Source organism: Tupaia chinensis, unplaced genomic scaffold, assembly GCF_000334495.1.
Source record: "Tupaia chinensis unplaced genomic scaffold, TupChi_1.0 Scaffold000437_1, whole genome shotgun sequence".
NCBI lineage: Eukaryota > Metazoa > Chordata > Mammalia > Scandentia > Tupaiidae > Tupaia > Tupaia belangeri.
In genome coordinates this window covers 835,149-851,309 of record NW_006159942.1, presented here as the reverse complement: position 1 = coordinate 851,309, position 16,161 = coordinate 835,149, and the positions used below count along the sequence as shown (strand labels likewise).

At 37.5% G+C, this 16,161-nt stretch overlaps 1 protein-coding gene across 1 annotated transcript in view; it reads right to left on the bottom strand.

Annotated features, from left to right (window-relative positions):
- The window catches only part of ATG3 (autophagy related 3), a 36,808-nt gene that overhangs the window by 3,510 nt on the left and 17,137 nt on the right, over positions 1–16,161 (bottom strand). The window contains exons 6-10 of the mRNA XM_006155124.3: positions 14,480–14,529; positions 10,239–10,320; positions 5,427–5,461; positions 5,026–5,181; positions 2,755–2,882 (exon numbers count right to left, since the gene is read on the bottom strand). Of these exons, the coding sequence (XP_006155186.1) occupies positions 2,755–2,882; positions 5,026–5,181; positions 5,427–5,461; positions 10,239–10,320; positions 14,480–14,529 (451 nt within the window). The remainder of the gene's footprint in view (positions 1–2,754; positions 2,883–5,025; positions 5,182–5,426; positions 5,462–10,238; positions 10,321–14,479; positions 14,530–16,161) is intronic.

Here is a 16,161-nt window from a genome sequence, read left to right as displayed (position 1 = left end):
GGAAAAACACTTGCACAACCATGTTTATTATAACATTATTTACAATTGCTAGTACATGGACTCAATCCAAATGTCCAAAAACAGACAAGTGTATTGAAAAAATGTGGCCCTCTATGGAATATTATTCAGCCATAAAAAAACAATGAGACCCTAAAATTTGATACAAAGTGGACAAATATGGAAGACTTAATGCTAAGCAGAGCATGCCAGAATATGAAAGACAGGCTCTTTGGATGTCCCCATTCAATGGATACCAATGTCTGCACTCTACAATAGAAACTGAAAAACTAGAAGGTACAGTAGCAGAGACAGCAACTATAGATATTAGAGATAATACAGGGAAGAGGGGGCAGGTAACAGGGGGTGAAGTAATAGGAGAAAGGAGAGGAATATGGCAAAAACAAGCAATACATTTTTTTTTACGGTTTTGGCCACAGGGTGTATGTGCTAGCCAGAGAAAGAGACAGTGAGAGGGAAAGTGAGAAACCATGCCCTGGGGGGATGGCCATACTACAATCCCATCTCCTCTGTTCTCTTCCTGGGATTTTTGGGCATGCAAGCACACATACCCTGTGTGATTTTTAAGTCACCAGGTCTGGGTTTCAAACTATTGTCAGTCATTTGGGAGTCCAGCGCCATAACCACTAAGCCACCTGATGGCCCCAACAATACATTTAATTAACGTGCACAAAAAAATGTTATTTGCTGATGATAATGTATATGGTAATGTCTCTGTCTTCACTGATATGCACTGTATCCATGCTAGGAAAAACCATGTTGTACACAGTAAAGATGTATCATGATTAATTGTAAATAATATATATGTAAAATAGAAAACAAAGTTTAAAAACATTTTTTTAACTAGAAAAAGAAGAAACTAAGTGTTTTATCTAATTAGTCAATGGAATATTATTACTAGGATGCTATCAATATTTACCAATGAGCTGTGGAAGTTATTTGTCAGAAAGAAATAAACCAAAGAAATTAGCACATTACTTTTTTTTATAAGAAAAATTCTGAACAAATTGTGTATATAGACTGTTTCACTTATTTTGCCCTGATGATACAAAGAAAATCTCAATCCCAAGTTATAACATGCAAATGATCTGATAAGACTAAAAACCTCTCAAATGAAAATTAAATGAGTATAGAAACTCCTCATACATCTTTTTCTAAAAAGAATTATTTAACTTTATTTATTATTATTATCATTTTCCAGTTTGATCAGAGAGAGACAGAGAGAGAGAGATAGGAAGTGAGAAAGCAAGCCACCAGGTCCGAGACTTGAACTGTGGTTGGCCATGTGGGAGTCCAGTGCCCCTATCCACCACGCCACCTGCCAGCCCCCTTCATACATCTTTTACTAAGTAATAAGAGGAGATAAATAGGTCATCCAGAAAAAGCACAAGGTTATCTACGTAGAATGCACTCACAGGAAAGCACATTTAAAACAGTGCACATCAGATCTAAATGATCAATGTTTTTGAGTCCAAAATAAGGACCAGCAGGTAGCACAGTAGTTGGAGAGCTGGACTCCCCCATGACCAACTGTGGTTTGAGTCTCAGATCCAGAGGCTTGAAACTTATGCTGGGTGCATGTGCTAGCATGCCCAAAATCCCAAGAAGAGACTGGAAGGACAGGGGGACTGTAGCATGTCCATCCCCCCGGGGGATGATTTCTCACTTTCCCTCTCACTGAATCTGTCTCTCCTTCAAGTGCATGCACCCTATGAAAGAAACCTTAAAAAACCAAAAACCTTCTAAACTATGACTGAAGCTCTAAAAGGAGGAATAAAATCACAAAGATCCATTCTATACATGTACGCAGAATCAAAAAAAAATTCTTACCATGTTAAACATAAATTAGTAAGCTTTTCTCTTTTTCATGTATATAGTTAACTCAACATTAAGAATAATTACAAAGGAAGACAAAAGAGAATTTTATTTGCTTATTAAGTAAATTTTTGAGGCCAGTGGTACAGCAGTAACACAATTATCAGCAGTGAACCCCCATGAGAAGGTCCTGTGTTCATGTCCTAACATCTTCCTATACATGCCTGGCTGAACCCGTGGGTGGGTCTTGACATGAAGATCCTCTAGGAATGCCTATCACTCTCTTTCTCTCCATGTGTCATGGAGGAATAAATACGTAAACTGTTTTAAAAAGTAAACTTTTTCTCTTAGAGTACTATACTTATAAATTCCCAAGTGATAAATCCATGAAATATATCTCCTCACATATATATGTACATTTTTAATCATTCATTCATTTTTTTATTTTTGAGAAATTTTTGCTATAGGGCATGTGCACTCACTGGAGAGACCGAGAAAGGCGGAGAGACAGAAACCAAGAAATCATCCCCAGGGAGGATGGCCACGCCACAATCCCTTCAACTCCGTTCTCCTCTCAGGATGTTGGGCATACATGCACACAAGCCTGGCATGAGTTTCAAGCTGCCAGGTCCAGAACTTAACCAGAAAACACATGCGAGTTCAGCATGTTAACCACATGCCATTCATTCATTTTTTTCTTAGAGAATTATTTTATTTAACTTTATTTTTATTTATTTATTTTAATTTGACCAGAGAGGGACACAGTGAGAGAAAGAGAAAGGGAAAGTGAGAAAGCAAGCCACCAGGTCTGGGATTGGAAACATGGTCAGCCGTGTGGGAGTCCAGCACCTTTATCCGCCACTCCACCTGCCAACCTCTCGTTTTTTTTGTTGTTGTTGTTTTTTTTTTTAATAAACAGACCTGCATGGGTGAACTGAACACATAGGAGGTGGTGGGAGATGAGGGTGCTTTTCAATGGTCACTGTTTTCTTCACATGATCTTGACTGATGTCTTCATACATGTGCTCAACTGTTAAAGGCTGCCGTTGCTATAAACATAAAAAAAATTTTGAAATTACTTTTTTAAAACTTCTAGTCTCTCACTTAATTTGTACTATATTTTTTCCAACAATTTTTTTTTCTCTTCAGTGTCTTAATGTGGAATTTAACTCTAACCAAAAAAGGAAGCTGGCAGAAACAGCCTTCTACACACTTTTTAAAATGAATTAGCGTAATGGCTATGTCACTGTACTCCCATGTAGTTAACTGCGGTTTGCGTCCTGGACCTGGTGGCTTAAAACTCACGCCAGGCACGTGTGCGTGCATGCCCAAGATCCCGAGAGGAGAATGGAGGAGAAGGGACTGTGGCGTGGCCATGCCCCTGGGGGGTGATTTCTCGCTTTCTGTCTCTCTGTCTCTCTCTGTCTGGCGAGCGCACGCGCCCTATAGTGAAAACTTCTCCAAAAAAAAAAAAAAAAAAGAATGGTAGGCTAATGTTTAATGTTTTTATAAAGTATTGTAATATTGTTTTGTGGATAATTGAAATAAAATTTCTCATTGAATGGAAAAAAAATTGTACTATATTAAACCCCAAACTCATATTACCTCAATTTAGAATTCCAGCCTATTTAGAAATATCAGATTATCTGGGGAAAAGCTTACCCTTTATTTATATCAAACAAAGGGAAGATAAAATCTGCTCATGCAGGCTATGGAACATTAGTCACTGTCTGATGCAGAAAAATTCCACAAAAAGGTAGGTTTGTGGCTGTGAAAACACTTGGGAACCAGCAGTTAGCGTAATGGCTATGTTGCTGGACTCCCATGTAGTCGACTGTGGTTCGCGTCTCGGACCCAGTGGCTTAGAACTCACGCCAGGCCTGTGTGCGTGCATGCTGAAGATCCCGAGAGGAGAATGGAGGAGAAGGGATTGCGGCATGACCATCCCCCCTGGGGGGTGATTTCTCGCTTTCTGTCTCTATGTCTCTGTCTGTCTGTCTGGCGAGTGCACGCGCCCTATAGCGAAAACCTCTCCAAAAAAATAAATAAATTAAAAACACTTTATAACTCATCTTTTAGTCTTAATTTGCTTTTGCTTCTTAACAATTTTTTTTTTCTCTTTCTTACCCTAACCCCAATCCCAAGCCCTAACTGTGCAACCTAAGCCCTAGCTTTTTTTTTTTCTTTTTTTTTGGAGAGGTTTTTGCTACAGGGTGCGTGCACTCGCCAGACAGAGAGAGACAGAGACACAGAAAGCGGGAAATCAATCACCCCCCCTGGGGAATGGCCATGCCGCAATCCCTTCTCCTCCATTCTCCTCTCGGGATCTTGGGCACGCACGCACACGCGCCCGGCTTGGGTTTTAAGCCACCAGGTCTGGGATGCGAACCGCGGTTGACTACGTGGGAGTCCAGCGACATAGCCATTACGCTAACTGCTAGTCCCCTAAGCCCTAGCTCTTAACCTCTAACACTAGGCTTACTTTGTTTTCTTTTAATAGTCCTCTAACTTACATAAATAGATGAGTTAAAGAGGCTGTCTATCTTAAGGAAAAAGTACTGTGACATGATCACTTTGTAAATGCCTACATATACAACAGATGTAACCTCAAACAAAATTTAATAAACATACCACGTTTAATTTCCCCTTACAGTTTGAAGGGATAAACAGAGGAGCCCAAGGAATAAATACGTAACAGTGACCTCTGTTTAATTCTTAGTATTACTGTTGTCACACTGAACAATTCGGTTTATTCAAAATAAACATTCAAGGTCAATGTTAATCATAAAGTTGTAAAAAGAAAGATTTCTAAAATATATGATGAAAGAATTAAACCCAATGGGACCGGCAGTTAGTGTAATGGCTATATTGCTGGATTCCCATGTAGTTAGTTGACCACAGTTCGAGTACCAGACCCAGTGGCTTAAAACACGCCAGGCGTGTGTGCGTGCATGCCCAAGATCCCGAGAAGAGAATGGAGGAGAAGGGATTGTGGCGTGGCCATCCCCCCTGGTGAGTGATTGCTCACTTTCTCTCTCTCTGTCTGTCTTTGTCTGGTGAGCACACACACCCTATAGCAAAAACCTCTTCTTCCCCATCCCCCAAAATAAAAATTAAACCCAACAACTTAAAATATTACATTAAAATATATTTGTCTTTATTTTTATCTCATCATAGCCAAACTATTTTTACCTCATCATAGCCAAATAACCATAGTCGTGGAGTCTGGTAATATTTATCGTAAGTGATGTAAAGGTCATAAGTTCTGGTTTTGAAAATAGCATCTTCCCCTCCAGCATCAGTTTTAGCTTTACAAGCTTCCACTATTTTCCTTGTGTCGAGGGTAGCCTGGTACGTAACGATGAAGAAAAATTTTCAACCATTAAGTCCATGTGAATATGAAATTCTACAAAATCTGTATTATTTTCCTATCCTACATTTTGCTTTTCTCAAAAGTAAATGAACTTAAAACTTAAAGCTAAAATTTTAATACGCTATTACCAATCTAAACAAATATTTATTTAAAAGATCAACATAATATTAATAAAAGCACTAATTCCCAAGTTGATGAAAAATTAACTTGATTTACAAACCTCATCTGTTTCCAACAATCCACTCTCTTCATACTCTGTTATAAAAAGCAACAAAAGATTAATGAAGTTCAAGAAAATTCTCTAATTTGTACTTCAGTATATGATCTCAATGTATAAATACTTCAGTATATCATTTAAAAACTGGGGTTTTGCTTTTGTTTTTAACTGAAAACATATTGAAAAGATATGACTGAGCTCTTTCTATAACTTCAAAGCAACCGATATTTTACCTGACAAAAGTTCAGAATAAGTCAGCATGTTTACGGTTTGTCCTTGCACTCTTTGTCCTAGTAATATCAAATGGCATAACAGTACTGTAAGAACTTAGGGACTCTATAGGGTCTGTAAGGCTATTTATATAACTGCATAAAATGTGCTCATTAAACTCATCATTGACCTCTATTTTACTGTATAAAGTGGTAAATTCCCAGTTTTCATCTTAATTGACTTCTCAGGAACATTTGGCATGATTTATTCACTATTCCTTGGAACACTCTCTTTGGCTTTTAAGATAATTCTATTTTCCTGGCTCACTGGCTGCTCCTTCATTATCTCCTCTGCAGCTCCTCTTCAATACCTCTACTTAAAACACACACACAAAACACACTATAGTATTCAAAAGCTCAATTCTTGAACATTGTCTCTTCTCAACCTACACGTACTCCTACTATGATTTAATCCAGTCTCCATGACTTTAAACACTGTAGGGTCCTAATTCAGTCCCTGACAACAGACCTGGATATCTAATTGTTTACTATATGGCTCCATTGGATGACTCATGGGGATTATAAATATTTCATGTCTAAAACCAAGCTTCTGACTCTCTCTCCTAAGCTAATCACTCTTTTAATTTTCCTCATCTTAGTTAATGGCATTTTTCCAGATGCTTGGGTCAAAAACCTTGGAGTCACACTTGACAACATTGCCTTTCACATCCTACATCCAGTCAGTGGCAAATCCCTTAGGCCCTACCTTCAAAAATCTGTCCAGAATTGTTTCTCATCACTACCAACACTACAACTCTAGCCTGAGCCAACATTACTCTGTGCCTAGATTTTCAAAATAGTCTTCCCTCTTGTCCCTTTTTTTTTTTGCCATTCTCAGCATTGCATTTACAGTGACTACATTGTTCATGTGAAATTATGTTACTCCTCTACTTATAAAAATCCTCCACAAGTTTCTTGTCTTACTCTGAGTTAAAGTCAAGATGTTGCACAATGTGGCCCCTACTTTTCTCTGACTCTACCTTTTATTACTCCCCCCATTATACCTCTCTGAACACAGGAATATCCTTGCCACATCTCATATAAGCCACACCTGTTCCCACCTCAGGGCCTATGCACTCTTTGCCCACATATCCAAATAGCTTGTTCACTCACTTCTTCACCAGACTTTACTCAAATGGTGTCCTTTCAATAACCAACTTAACTAAAAACTAAAACATTCATTCCCACCCTAAAGTTCCATCTTTTAAAAAAAAACTTGAACACTTTAAATCTTTGAATACAATGTGTATTTTATGTATCTGTTCTTAATCTCTCTTAATTAGAACGTAAGTTTCATGAGCTCATGCCTACAGCTTTATCTCCAGCACCAGAAACTGTACCTAATACTCAGACATTACATTCCTCAGATATTTGTCAAATAAATACAAATTATCTTTTATATCAGACACTGTCAACACTGGTTTTGAGTAACATTCCATATACAGCAATTGTTTAACCTTATCCAAGAGAAATGCAACAAGTGTATTAAAAGACTATGAAACATTAAAGACAGTTGCAGTTTGTACCCTAAAAGCAAAGTTTTACTCATAGCATTCCTTCCAACCTCAACCAAGCTTGGACAACTGATGCCAGTCAGTTGTCCAGAGAGAATATTTGTGCAAGAAGGTGATGAGTTCTGTTTCTGAGGACTGTGAGAGATCCGTGTGAAAATGAAAATGAATGCATAGATATGAAGTTGGGAAATCTGGCTTGGTTTAGGTATGGAAGTCCTGAATATAGAGGAGAAATGTGAGATTGCTGTTAGCAATTCTGATTATAAGAAACTCATTCAAATTTCCTCAAGGCATAGGAGCTTTCTATGAAATAAGAATCTCACTAAAATTTAGAAATAGATATATAGCTATGTTTCCTGGGGACCTGAAATTAATCTGGGAAACAAAATCAAAAGACCGAAATACACTTTCAGTCCAGCAAACATCATTTGCCATCATGGTGCGTCAACTATTGGCATCGTCTTCTATTTCTGCATTCTATAAAACATATTTAACTCATCCTAAGTCCTACGTGCTTTGGGGTATTCAGCTGCCTTACACTGCCCAATGCCTTCTCTCTGTCTTTAATTTAAATCCTTTTCCTATTTCTAACTTCTAACACACACAAACATACACACACAAACACACTCTCTCTCTCCTTGTGTGTGTCACATGCATATACATACATGTCTGTTTTTCTCCAGAACCTGACAATTTATATTTTATAGAGAATTTGATGATAATTTGTGTGTCATTTTTCTTGCAGCACAAATTTCCAGGCCAGACCACAGCATGCCATTACAGAAGACACAAAAATAGATAAAATCTGGGAGTATAGAAAGTAAGCAAGGAAAATAAATAAATGAAACTCCATGAAACAATAGCATTTAACAGGCCTAAGAAAAAGAGCCCCAAAGGAAGATTTGGAAAGAAGAATCAAATAAGGGAGGAGAAAACCCAATGTCACAGAAACTAAGGCAGGAAAAGAAAAGAAGGTAGATGTGGCTGATAAAATCAAGGAATACAGAGAAGGTGTATATAGTAAAGACATATTAGATCTAGCATATCATCCTTCTGATACCAATTTCTTCACCTATTTTTAAATATCTGTGGTTTCACATGTATTAAATTATCTTGCTAGTAAAAAAGGAAGTCTTTTGTTTGTTTGTTTTTAAAGAGGGTGCTTGCCAGAGTCAGAGAGGGAGAGGAGAAAGCACTCCATATACAGAATGGTCACACCACAGTCCTTTCTCCTTCTTTCAGGTTTCTGGGCACCCATGCACACATGCCTGGCATATTTCTCAAGTTGCCAGGTTGGGGATTCAAACTGTGAGGTGGACTATGTGGGACCTGGGTGTCTTAACTGACAAACCACAGAGCTGGCCTGAAACAAGAAATTTTGAACAGTCCTGTACTCATAAACCTGCACTGCTCCATTCTATTAGTATAGCGGGTGGGTTTCAGTGGGTTTCAATCTCTTATAATGATGAGTCAGTGCAGTGAATCTGAGGAGGGATTTCATGAACTCAGGGAACCAAAAGGATTCTGTGTAGTTCAAAAGGCCCCATGGGGAACCAGCAGTTAGCGTAATGGCTATGTCGTTGGACTCCCACGTAGTCGACCGCAGTTCGCGCCCCAGACCCTGGCTTAAAACTCACGCCAGGCACGTGTGCATGTGTGCCCAAGATCCCGAAAGGAGAATGGAGGAGAAGGGATTGCGGCGTGACCATCCTCCCTGGGGGGTGATTTCTCGCTTTCTGTCTCTATGTCTCTCTCTCTGTCTGGCGAGCGCATGCGCCCTATAGCAAAAAAAAACCTCTCCAAAAAAAAAAAAAAAAAAAAAAAGGCCCCAAGAAACCCGAGAAAACAAAAAAAAAAAAAAAAAAAAAAAAGGCCCCATGAATGCCAGTATAGCTATGCTTTATAACACTGAACCTACATAGGAAGGTCCCAAGTTCATACTCACAGTTTTCTTATACACTCCAGATGGGCACAAATGTGTGCCCATGAACCTGGCCGACTGAAGTTGGTATAGATTATGGCAACCCTACTGGGGTGAGTGTCCTTCTCTTTTGTGCTCATGGAATAAACAAACTTTAAAACAAAGGGCCCCATTAAGAATCGTTATCTGGGACCAGCAGTTGGGTGTAATGGCTATGTTGCTGGACTCCCATGTAGTCAACTGCAGTTCAAGTCCCAGACCCGGTGGCTTAAACTCATGCCGCGTGCGTGTGCGTGTGGGCCCAAGATCCAGAGAGAAGAACAGAGGAGAAGGGATTGCTGTGTGGCCATCCCCCCTGGGGGGTGATTTCTCACTTTCTGTCTCAATCGTCATCTTAAGGTTTCAGCAGAGAAGTGCTATCAAAAAGGAGAAGGAGAATACAAAACACATGAGCAAACTTTTGTCTGCTTTAGTATTCATTTAAGAACTAATATCTTATAGCTATACTCAGTGCTAAAAACTTATCACTAATATTTATCCTAGTAGAAATAATGCAGCCAGAGCTATACTCTAGGTAAAATAGAAGAGTCCAGAATCAAGTTAGCACAGATAAAATTGGAGGGATCAGTAGATGATGTAATTATTACATTGCTGGATTCCCACGGAGCTGACCACAGTTTGAGTCCTGGACCTGGTGGCTTCCAGCTCACATCAGGCGCGTGTGCCTGCACCCCCAAGATCCCAACTGGAGAATGGAGGAGAAGGAATTGTGGCATGGCCATCCCCCTAGAAGATTTCTTGCTTTCTGTCTCTCTATCTCTCTGGCAAAAGTGCAAATACCCTATAGCAAAAATCTCTCTTAAAAAAAAGAAAAGAAAATTCAGTTGAGTAGGATTCTTAATTATTACCACATAATTTACCAATATGAGGGGTCTTCAAAACTTTCATGAAAAATGCATATTATGAAAGAATTACATGCACGTATTTCAAAAACTTTTTGCACTACAAAAACCCAGTATTTTAATTCCTTTTCCTACAGACTTAATGAATTTCCCTTGTCTTCCAAAATCAATATTCTAATGTGATTAAAGCAAATTTAGAATGTAAATACCTTCCATATCTGCAGCTTCTCCTTCATCTTCCTCCTCTTCCTCTTCACATGGTGCTGAACAATCTTGGAGTTTTATACTGTCCTTTGAAATTAATTATATTTAAAATCACTGAAGTAGTTCAAACACTGAACACCTATGTGCTATCACAGTGGCAAAAACTGAAAATAAGACTTCTTAAGGATAATTGCCTTACCTTGACTCTAGTGGGAATGACAAACTCACAAATCAATCATTAAAGTAATGTGCTAAGAACTATGACTGAAAATATCAAAGGTATTATGGTAGCATTAAGAATTACCTAAGCTAACCATTTAAAAAATAGTTGCTAGGGTCAGCAGGTGGTGTAGTGGTTAAGACACTAGACTTGCAAATGGCTGACTAAAGTTCAAGTCTCAGACAGGATGGCTTGAAATTCACCAAGCATGTGTGTATGTATGCCCAAAATACTGAGAGGAGAAGGGATTGTGACATGGCCAACCCCACAGTGGCAAGGGGTGAGTGACTTCTTGCTTTCTCTCTCTCTGAATCTCCGGCATGCCCTATAGCAAAAATCTCTCCAAAAAAAAAGTTGCCAATTTCGTTCCCAAGAAACAATATTTTTAGTTAATTCATTAATATTATAAAATCAGTTCAAAGTTACATTAATTCTACACTTATAATTTAAATAAAGGTATATCTACAAATCAAAATACATTTATACGCTAAAATAAATTATAAATCAAAGATGATGATATTCTAATGTCTTAGCAATAGTGTAGCAGCTTGAATTAAGCAGAAGTTAATACAATTACTACTACATATAAGATGGCAGTTCAACTTCTAACTATTGAATATATTAAGCTCTACAATGAAAGAAAATGCTGAATAATGACAGGCCTAATATAACATTATCATTTTCACAAAATTATCTTGAAAATGTGAAGTCAATTCAATATACTAACTGAATAAAATGAAATCTAGTTTTACGTAGGTTACTTTTACTTAGTGACGGTTTTATTTCCTACCAGAAACTTAAATTACATATATAAATATTATACTCAAAATGTGGAATCACATTAGAAAAATGGTCTCAATAATTATTATCTGATGAACTGATTAGGAAAATTATTTTTTTTTTTAGGTTTTGCTATAGGGCACATGTGTTTGCCAGAAGAGAGAAAGTGAGAAATCACTCCCCATGGGGGATGGCCATGCCACAATCTCTTTTCCTCTCAGGACTTTGGTCACACGTTCATACATGCCTGTCATAATTTTCAAGCCACCGTGTCCCGGGCTCAAACTGTGGTGGACCATGTGGAAGTCCAGCACCTTAATCACCATGCCACATGCTGGCCCTGATCAGTTTATTCATTTTAATCATGATCAGCTGATGTTCATGCTTGATACAGTTGAATGCAATAGAAATAAAAAACCAAGATTAATACCTGGGAATTGATAGCAAGTATTCTTAACATTAAGATACAAACAATAATATAACTTCTGTGTCAAACAGGAAATGACAGGAAAGATACCATTCTAAGTATTCATTCTTTAGTAGGCCATAAGGATGTTAAGAGGTGCCAACTACCATAGTAATTGCTGCTCTTATCTATTAAAAATTCTTAGCTTAGCCACAGTGGCATAAAGAATAGGCCACTACTGCATAAGGCTGGAGCCACATGGGAGGCCTGGGTGTGGTTTCCAGACGCATCTAAGCAGGCAGGGAGTGATGGCATGAACCTGTGATCCTGGCTAGCTGGTAGGTTTTGCTATAGGGCACATGTGTTTGCCAGAAGAGAGAAAGTGAGAAATCACTCCCCATGGGGGATGGCCATGCCACAATCTCTTTTCCTCTCAGGACTTTGGTCACACGTTCATACATGCCTGTCATAATTTTCAAGCCACCGTGTCCCGGGCTCAAACTGTGGTGGACCATGTGGAAGTCCAGCACCTTAATCACCATGCCACATGCTGGCCCTGATCAGTTTATTCATTTTAATCATGATCAGCTGATGTTCATGCTTGATACAGTTGAATGCAATAGAAATAAAAAACCAAGATTAATACCTGGGAATTGATAGCAAGTATTCTTAACATTAAGATACAAACAATAATATAACTTCTGTGTCAAACAGGAAATGACAGGAAAGATACCATTCTAAGTATTCATTCTTTAGTAGGCCATAAGGATGTTAAGAGGTGCCAACTACCATAGTAATTGCTGCTCTTATCTATTAAAAATTCTTAGCTTAGCCACAGTGGCATAAAGAATAGGCCACTACTGCATAAGGCTGGAGCCACATGGGAGGCCTGGGTGTGGTTTCCAGACGCATCTAAGCAGGCAGGGAGTGATGGCATGAACCTGTGATCCTGGCTAGCTGGTAGGCTGGAACAGAGGAATTTTGAAGTAGCAAGAACTTGTCAAAAATGACTTTCTCTTCCCAGCCACCCCTCTCTAATTAAAAGAAAAAAAATCTTAAAAGAACTACCATAAACGAATCAAAAAATGTCATTACACTACTTAGCCATTATCATTCCCCAAACCTGAAGCATAAATACTAATGGTCAAAGTACACAAGATCTAAAGCTGTCATAGCTACTGTGTGATTTCTCTGTCATCATCAGACTCTTCAAAAGGATAATTTTGCAAGCCAACAAAGTCAATCTTTAAAGTTAATCTTTAGCAAGTATAGAATTGCAGATTGACAAAAAAAAAAAAAAAAAAAAAACTTTAGTTATAGTTTCTAACACGTTCTGTGAAGTCCTAATCATGAATCCCCAAAATTCAGATGACAAAAAAAATACAGAGTATCTTAAATTATAACTCTTGCAGCAAATGTTATTAACAGAAATAATTAATCCACTTAAATATTCTTTTAGTAAAGCTCATTTCCTGAGAGAAAGAAGAGAGAGAGAAGGGGGCACCCTCGAAGGATCCCTATCATGTGATCCTCCCCTAGCCCTACAGCTAGTCAGGATCACACCTGGAATGTTCAGGTAAGCCAAGATGACAACCTGGAGTTTTCCCACATGGCTTTCGGCATAATGGAGCAATACCCCTACTACCTTCACCAATACAGCTGGGCCTCCATTCAATGAAGACCTAAAAGACCTAATGTTAAAAAACTGATTTAGAAAAGATAAGGGTGGCCCAGTGACAGTGGCACAGGTGTTGGAGTGCCAGAACTTGATGCTGGAGCCAATATGAGATGGGTAGGAGCCCAAGGTTTAGAGATGGGGGTTGATGGAACACAGTGGGCACACCTATAGGTGCCATCATCTGGCTGGCTGGGGGGAGGAGGTGATGATCAAGATATGGCAAGGCACTGTCCGGGATCCCTGTCTATCCACACATTCTCTCTCTCTCTCTCAAAAAATAAACTTAAAACTAAGAGAAGATAAGAGTGAAAGTGTGTTGTATTTTTTATATTATTTTAACTATATAAAAATATGAAGAAAACTAATAATTTTCTCTAAGAAATGAAAAGCCAATGTAATATACACAACTTGAATTAACTGAAAACTTTCAAGTAGAAAAATTTTAACCAAAATATATTTTACCCTACTTTTATTATTATCATATAATAAAACTTAATCAATTCTGTTTCCATTCATTCAAAATGTCATGATTTTGGATGATACTAAGCTAAAGTTTACATTTAAAATTTCAAAAACAAAAACAATACAAATCACTGCTAATTTAAAAACATACAAAAAGAATGATTAAATTGCTTACAATAATATTTAATCTATAAAATATAATTTAGACATCATATATCATTAGTATCTACTTACCAGAAAGGAGATACCACTCTCCTCTCCAAATGTTGTGTTTACATAACATTTGGTAATAATTACACATAAAAACAAAAAGGCCATCTCTTTTACACTAGTCTAAAAGTCTTTCCAATTAGTGAAAATTGGTATTGGGTCATCAGAAAAGTCATGACACATTCTTGTGTCATTCTTTGGATGCATTTTTGCATAGAAAAATACATCGTAACTTTTCCAATGATCCAATAGCTTGCAGCAAAAGGGTTTGCCTTGGCCATAGTGCAAATTAAGAAAAATAAGAAAAGAATTAAGAAGCAGTAGTGTTTTGGGCATATTGATATAGAAAAAGGAAAGTGAAAAAGAGATAACTACAATTTAAATGAACTTGAAAACAAGTAACCAGAGTTTAAAAATATGAGTGATCTTAATGTATGTAATATGCAAATGAATGTAATAAAATTTAGAAATACAACTAATCAACTCATACCTTGCTTTCCAGTGTGATCTCCTTAACTGCTTCAGTTACTCCTGTAATACCTATTTAAAATTCAGCAGAAAAGAAAAGCTAAAATTAAGTTGTAAACATTTACCTGGTTAAATATAAAAACATCTGCCTGATTAAATATAAAAGCCCTCAAAATTAACTAAATTCTCACAATTTCTCTCAAATGAGGAGGCAAATATTAGCATCATCTTTGCAAATGAACTCTAATACTCTAACAGGAATAAATAATCCCAAAGGCATCTCCTCTCAAACTAAAAAAAAATAATAAATAAATAAAGTATTATGAATTATAATTACCATGAATTATCCTTTTCCATCATTCTTCACTATTTTTCATTAACTTCTTTTAGTTAAGTCTCTATTAACATAATCTAAGGAAGTGAACAGAGTAAGAGACTATAGGTCTCGTAGAAAGCAGGTGGTATGGTGGTTAAGGCACTGAATTCCTACACGTTGGACTGTGGTTTGAATCCCAGACCTAGCAGCTTGCTTTCTCACTTTCCCTCTCTCTGATCAAATTAAAAACTAAATTAATTAATTAATTAAATAATTCTCTAAAAAAATAGAGAGATACTATAGGATCCTTTTACATTTTATTTAATTTGGCATCAAAATTTTTTCAACCAAGTTCTGACTATATTAGCATGCTATTTGTTTCAGTTAAGGATAGGATATAGTTTAAAGCTAAAATTCTATGAACATCTCTCATAAATATTAGAATTGATTATACACATTAAGTGAACCATAGCATGACACTGTGTTATGGAAATGATGTTACTTGCCCCCTATTCTCTAAGACAAGCTTTTTTTTTTTTAAGTTGTCAGAATTTCTATGGATTTTTGTCAATCCAGTAACAATGGCACTTACTTATCTGTGATAAGTGACTTTGTAAATTTGAGAGAAATTCAAAAAGCTCATAAAAAATAGAATTAAAAGGTAAAAATGAAAACTATAAACCTTATTTCTCAATACAAGCTCCATCAAGTTCTAGACACTTTTGTCAGTGATGATACCAGCCACTAGGTCCATCTCAAGACGAGAGGGTCTGGGGCCCAGCAGCGATGCAGTAGTAACACAACAGGGTTTACACTGGAAAGGTCCTGGGTATATGCCCTGAAACCTCACCAAGCACAGTGGGTACACGTACCCCCCTGATCTAGGTTGGCAGAGACCTGGAGTGGACTGAAGTATTAAGATCCTACTGGGGGGTATTTGTCTGTCTACCTCTCATGGAAGAAATAAGTAAACTTACAAAAAAAAAGGGGCTAGCTGGTTTAGCGGTGATTAAGGCAGTTGTACTTCACACAGACAACTGCACGGTTAGAGTACCGGACTTGGTGGCTTGAAAAATATTCTGGGTGTGTGTGGACGTGTGTACCTAAAATCCTGAAAGAAGAAATGAAGAAGGGATAATGGCACAACCACCCTCTGGGACGGGGTGTTTTCTCATCCTAACCCCACCCCTACCACAGCTACCTGTCTTTCTCTGGGGAACATATATACTCTCTAGCAAAATTAAATAAAAAACAAAACAAACAAACAAAAAAACTGGGAATTTAACCATGTCAGTCTATTTTTTTTTTTATGTGATTAACTGAAAAAAAAAAAAAAAAAAAAAAATGTAAGTGCCCTCTAAAGATTTAAGATTAGAAAACAAAAAGGA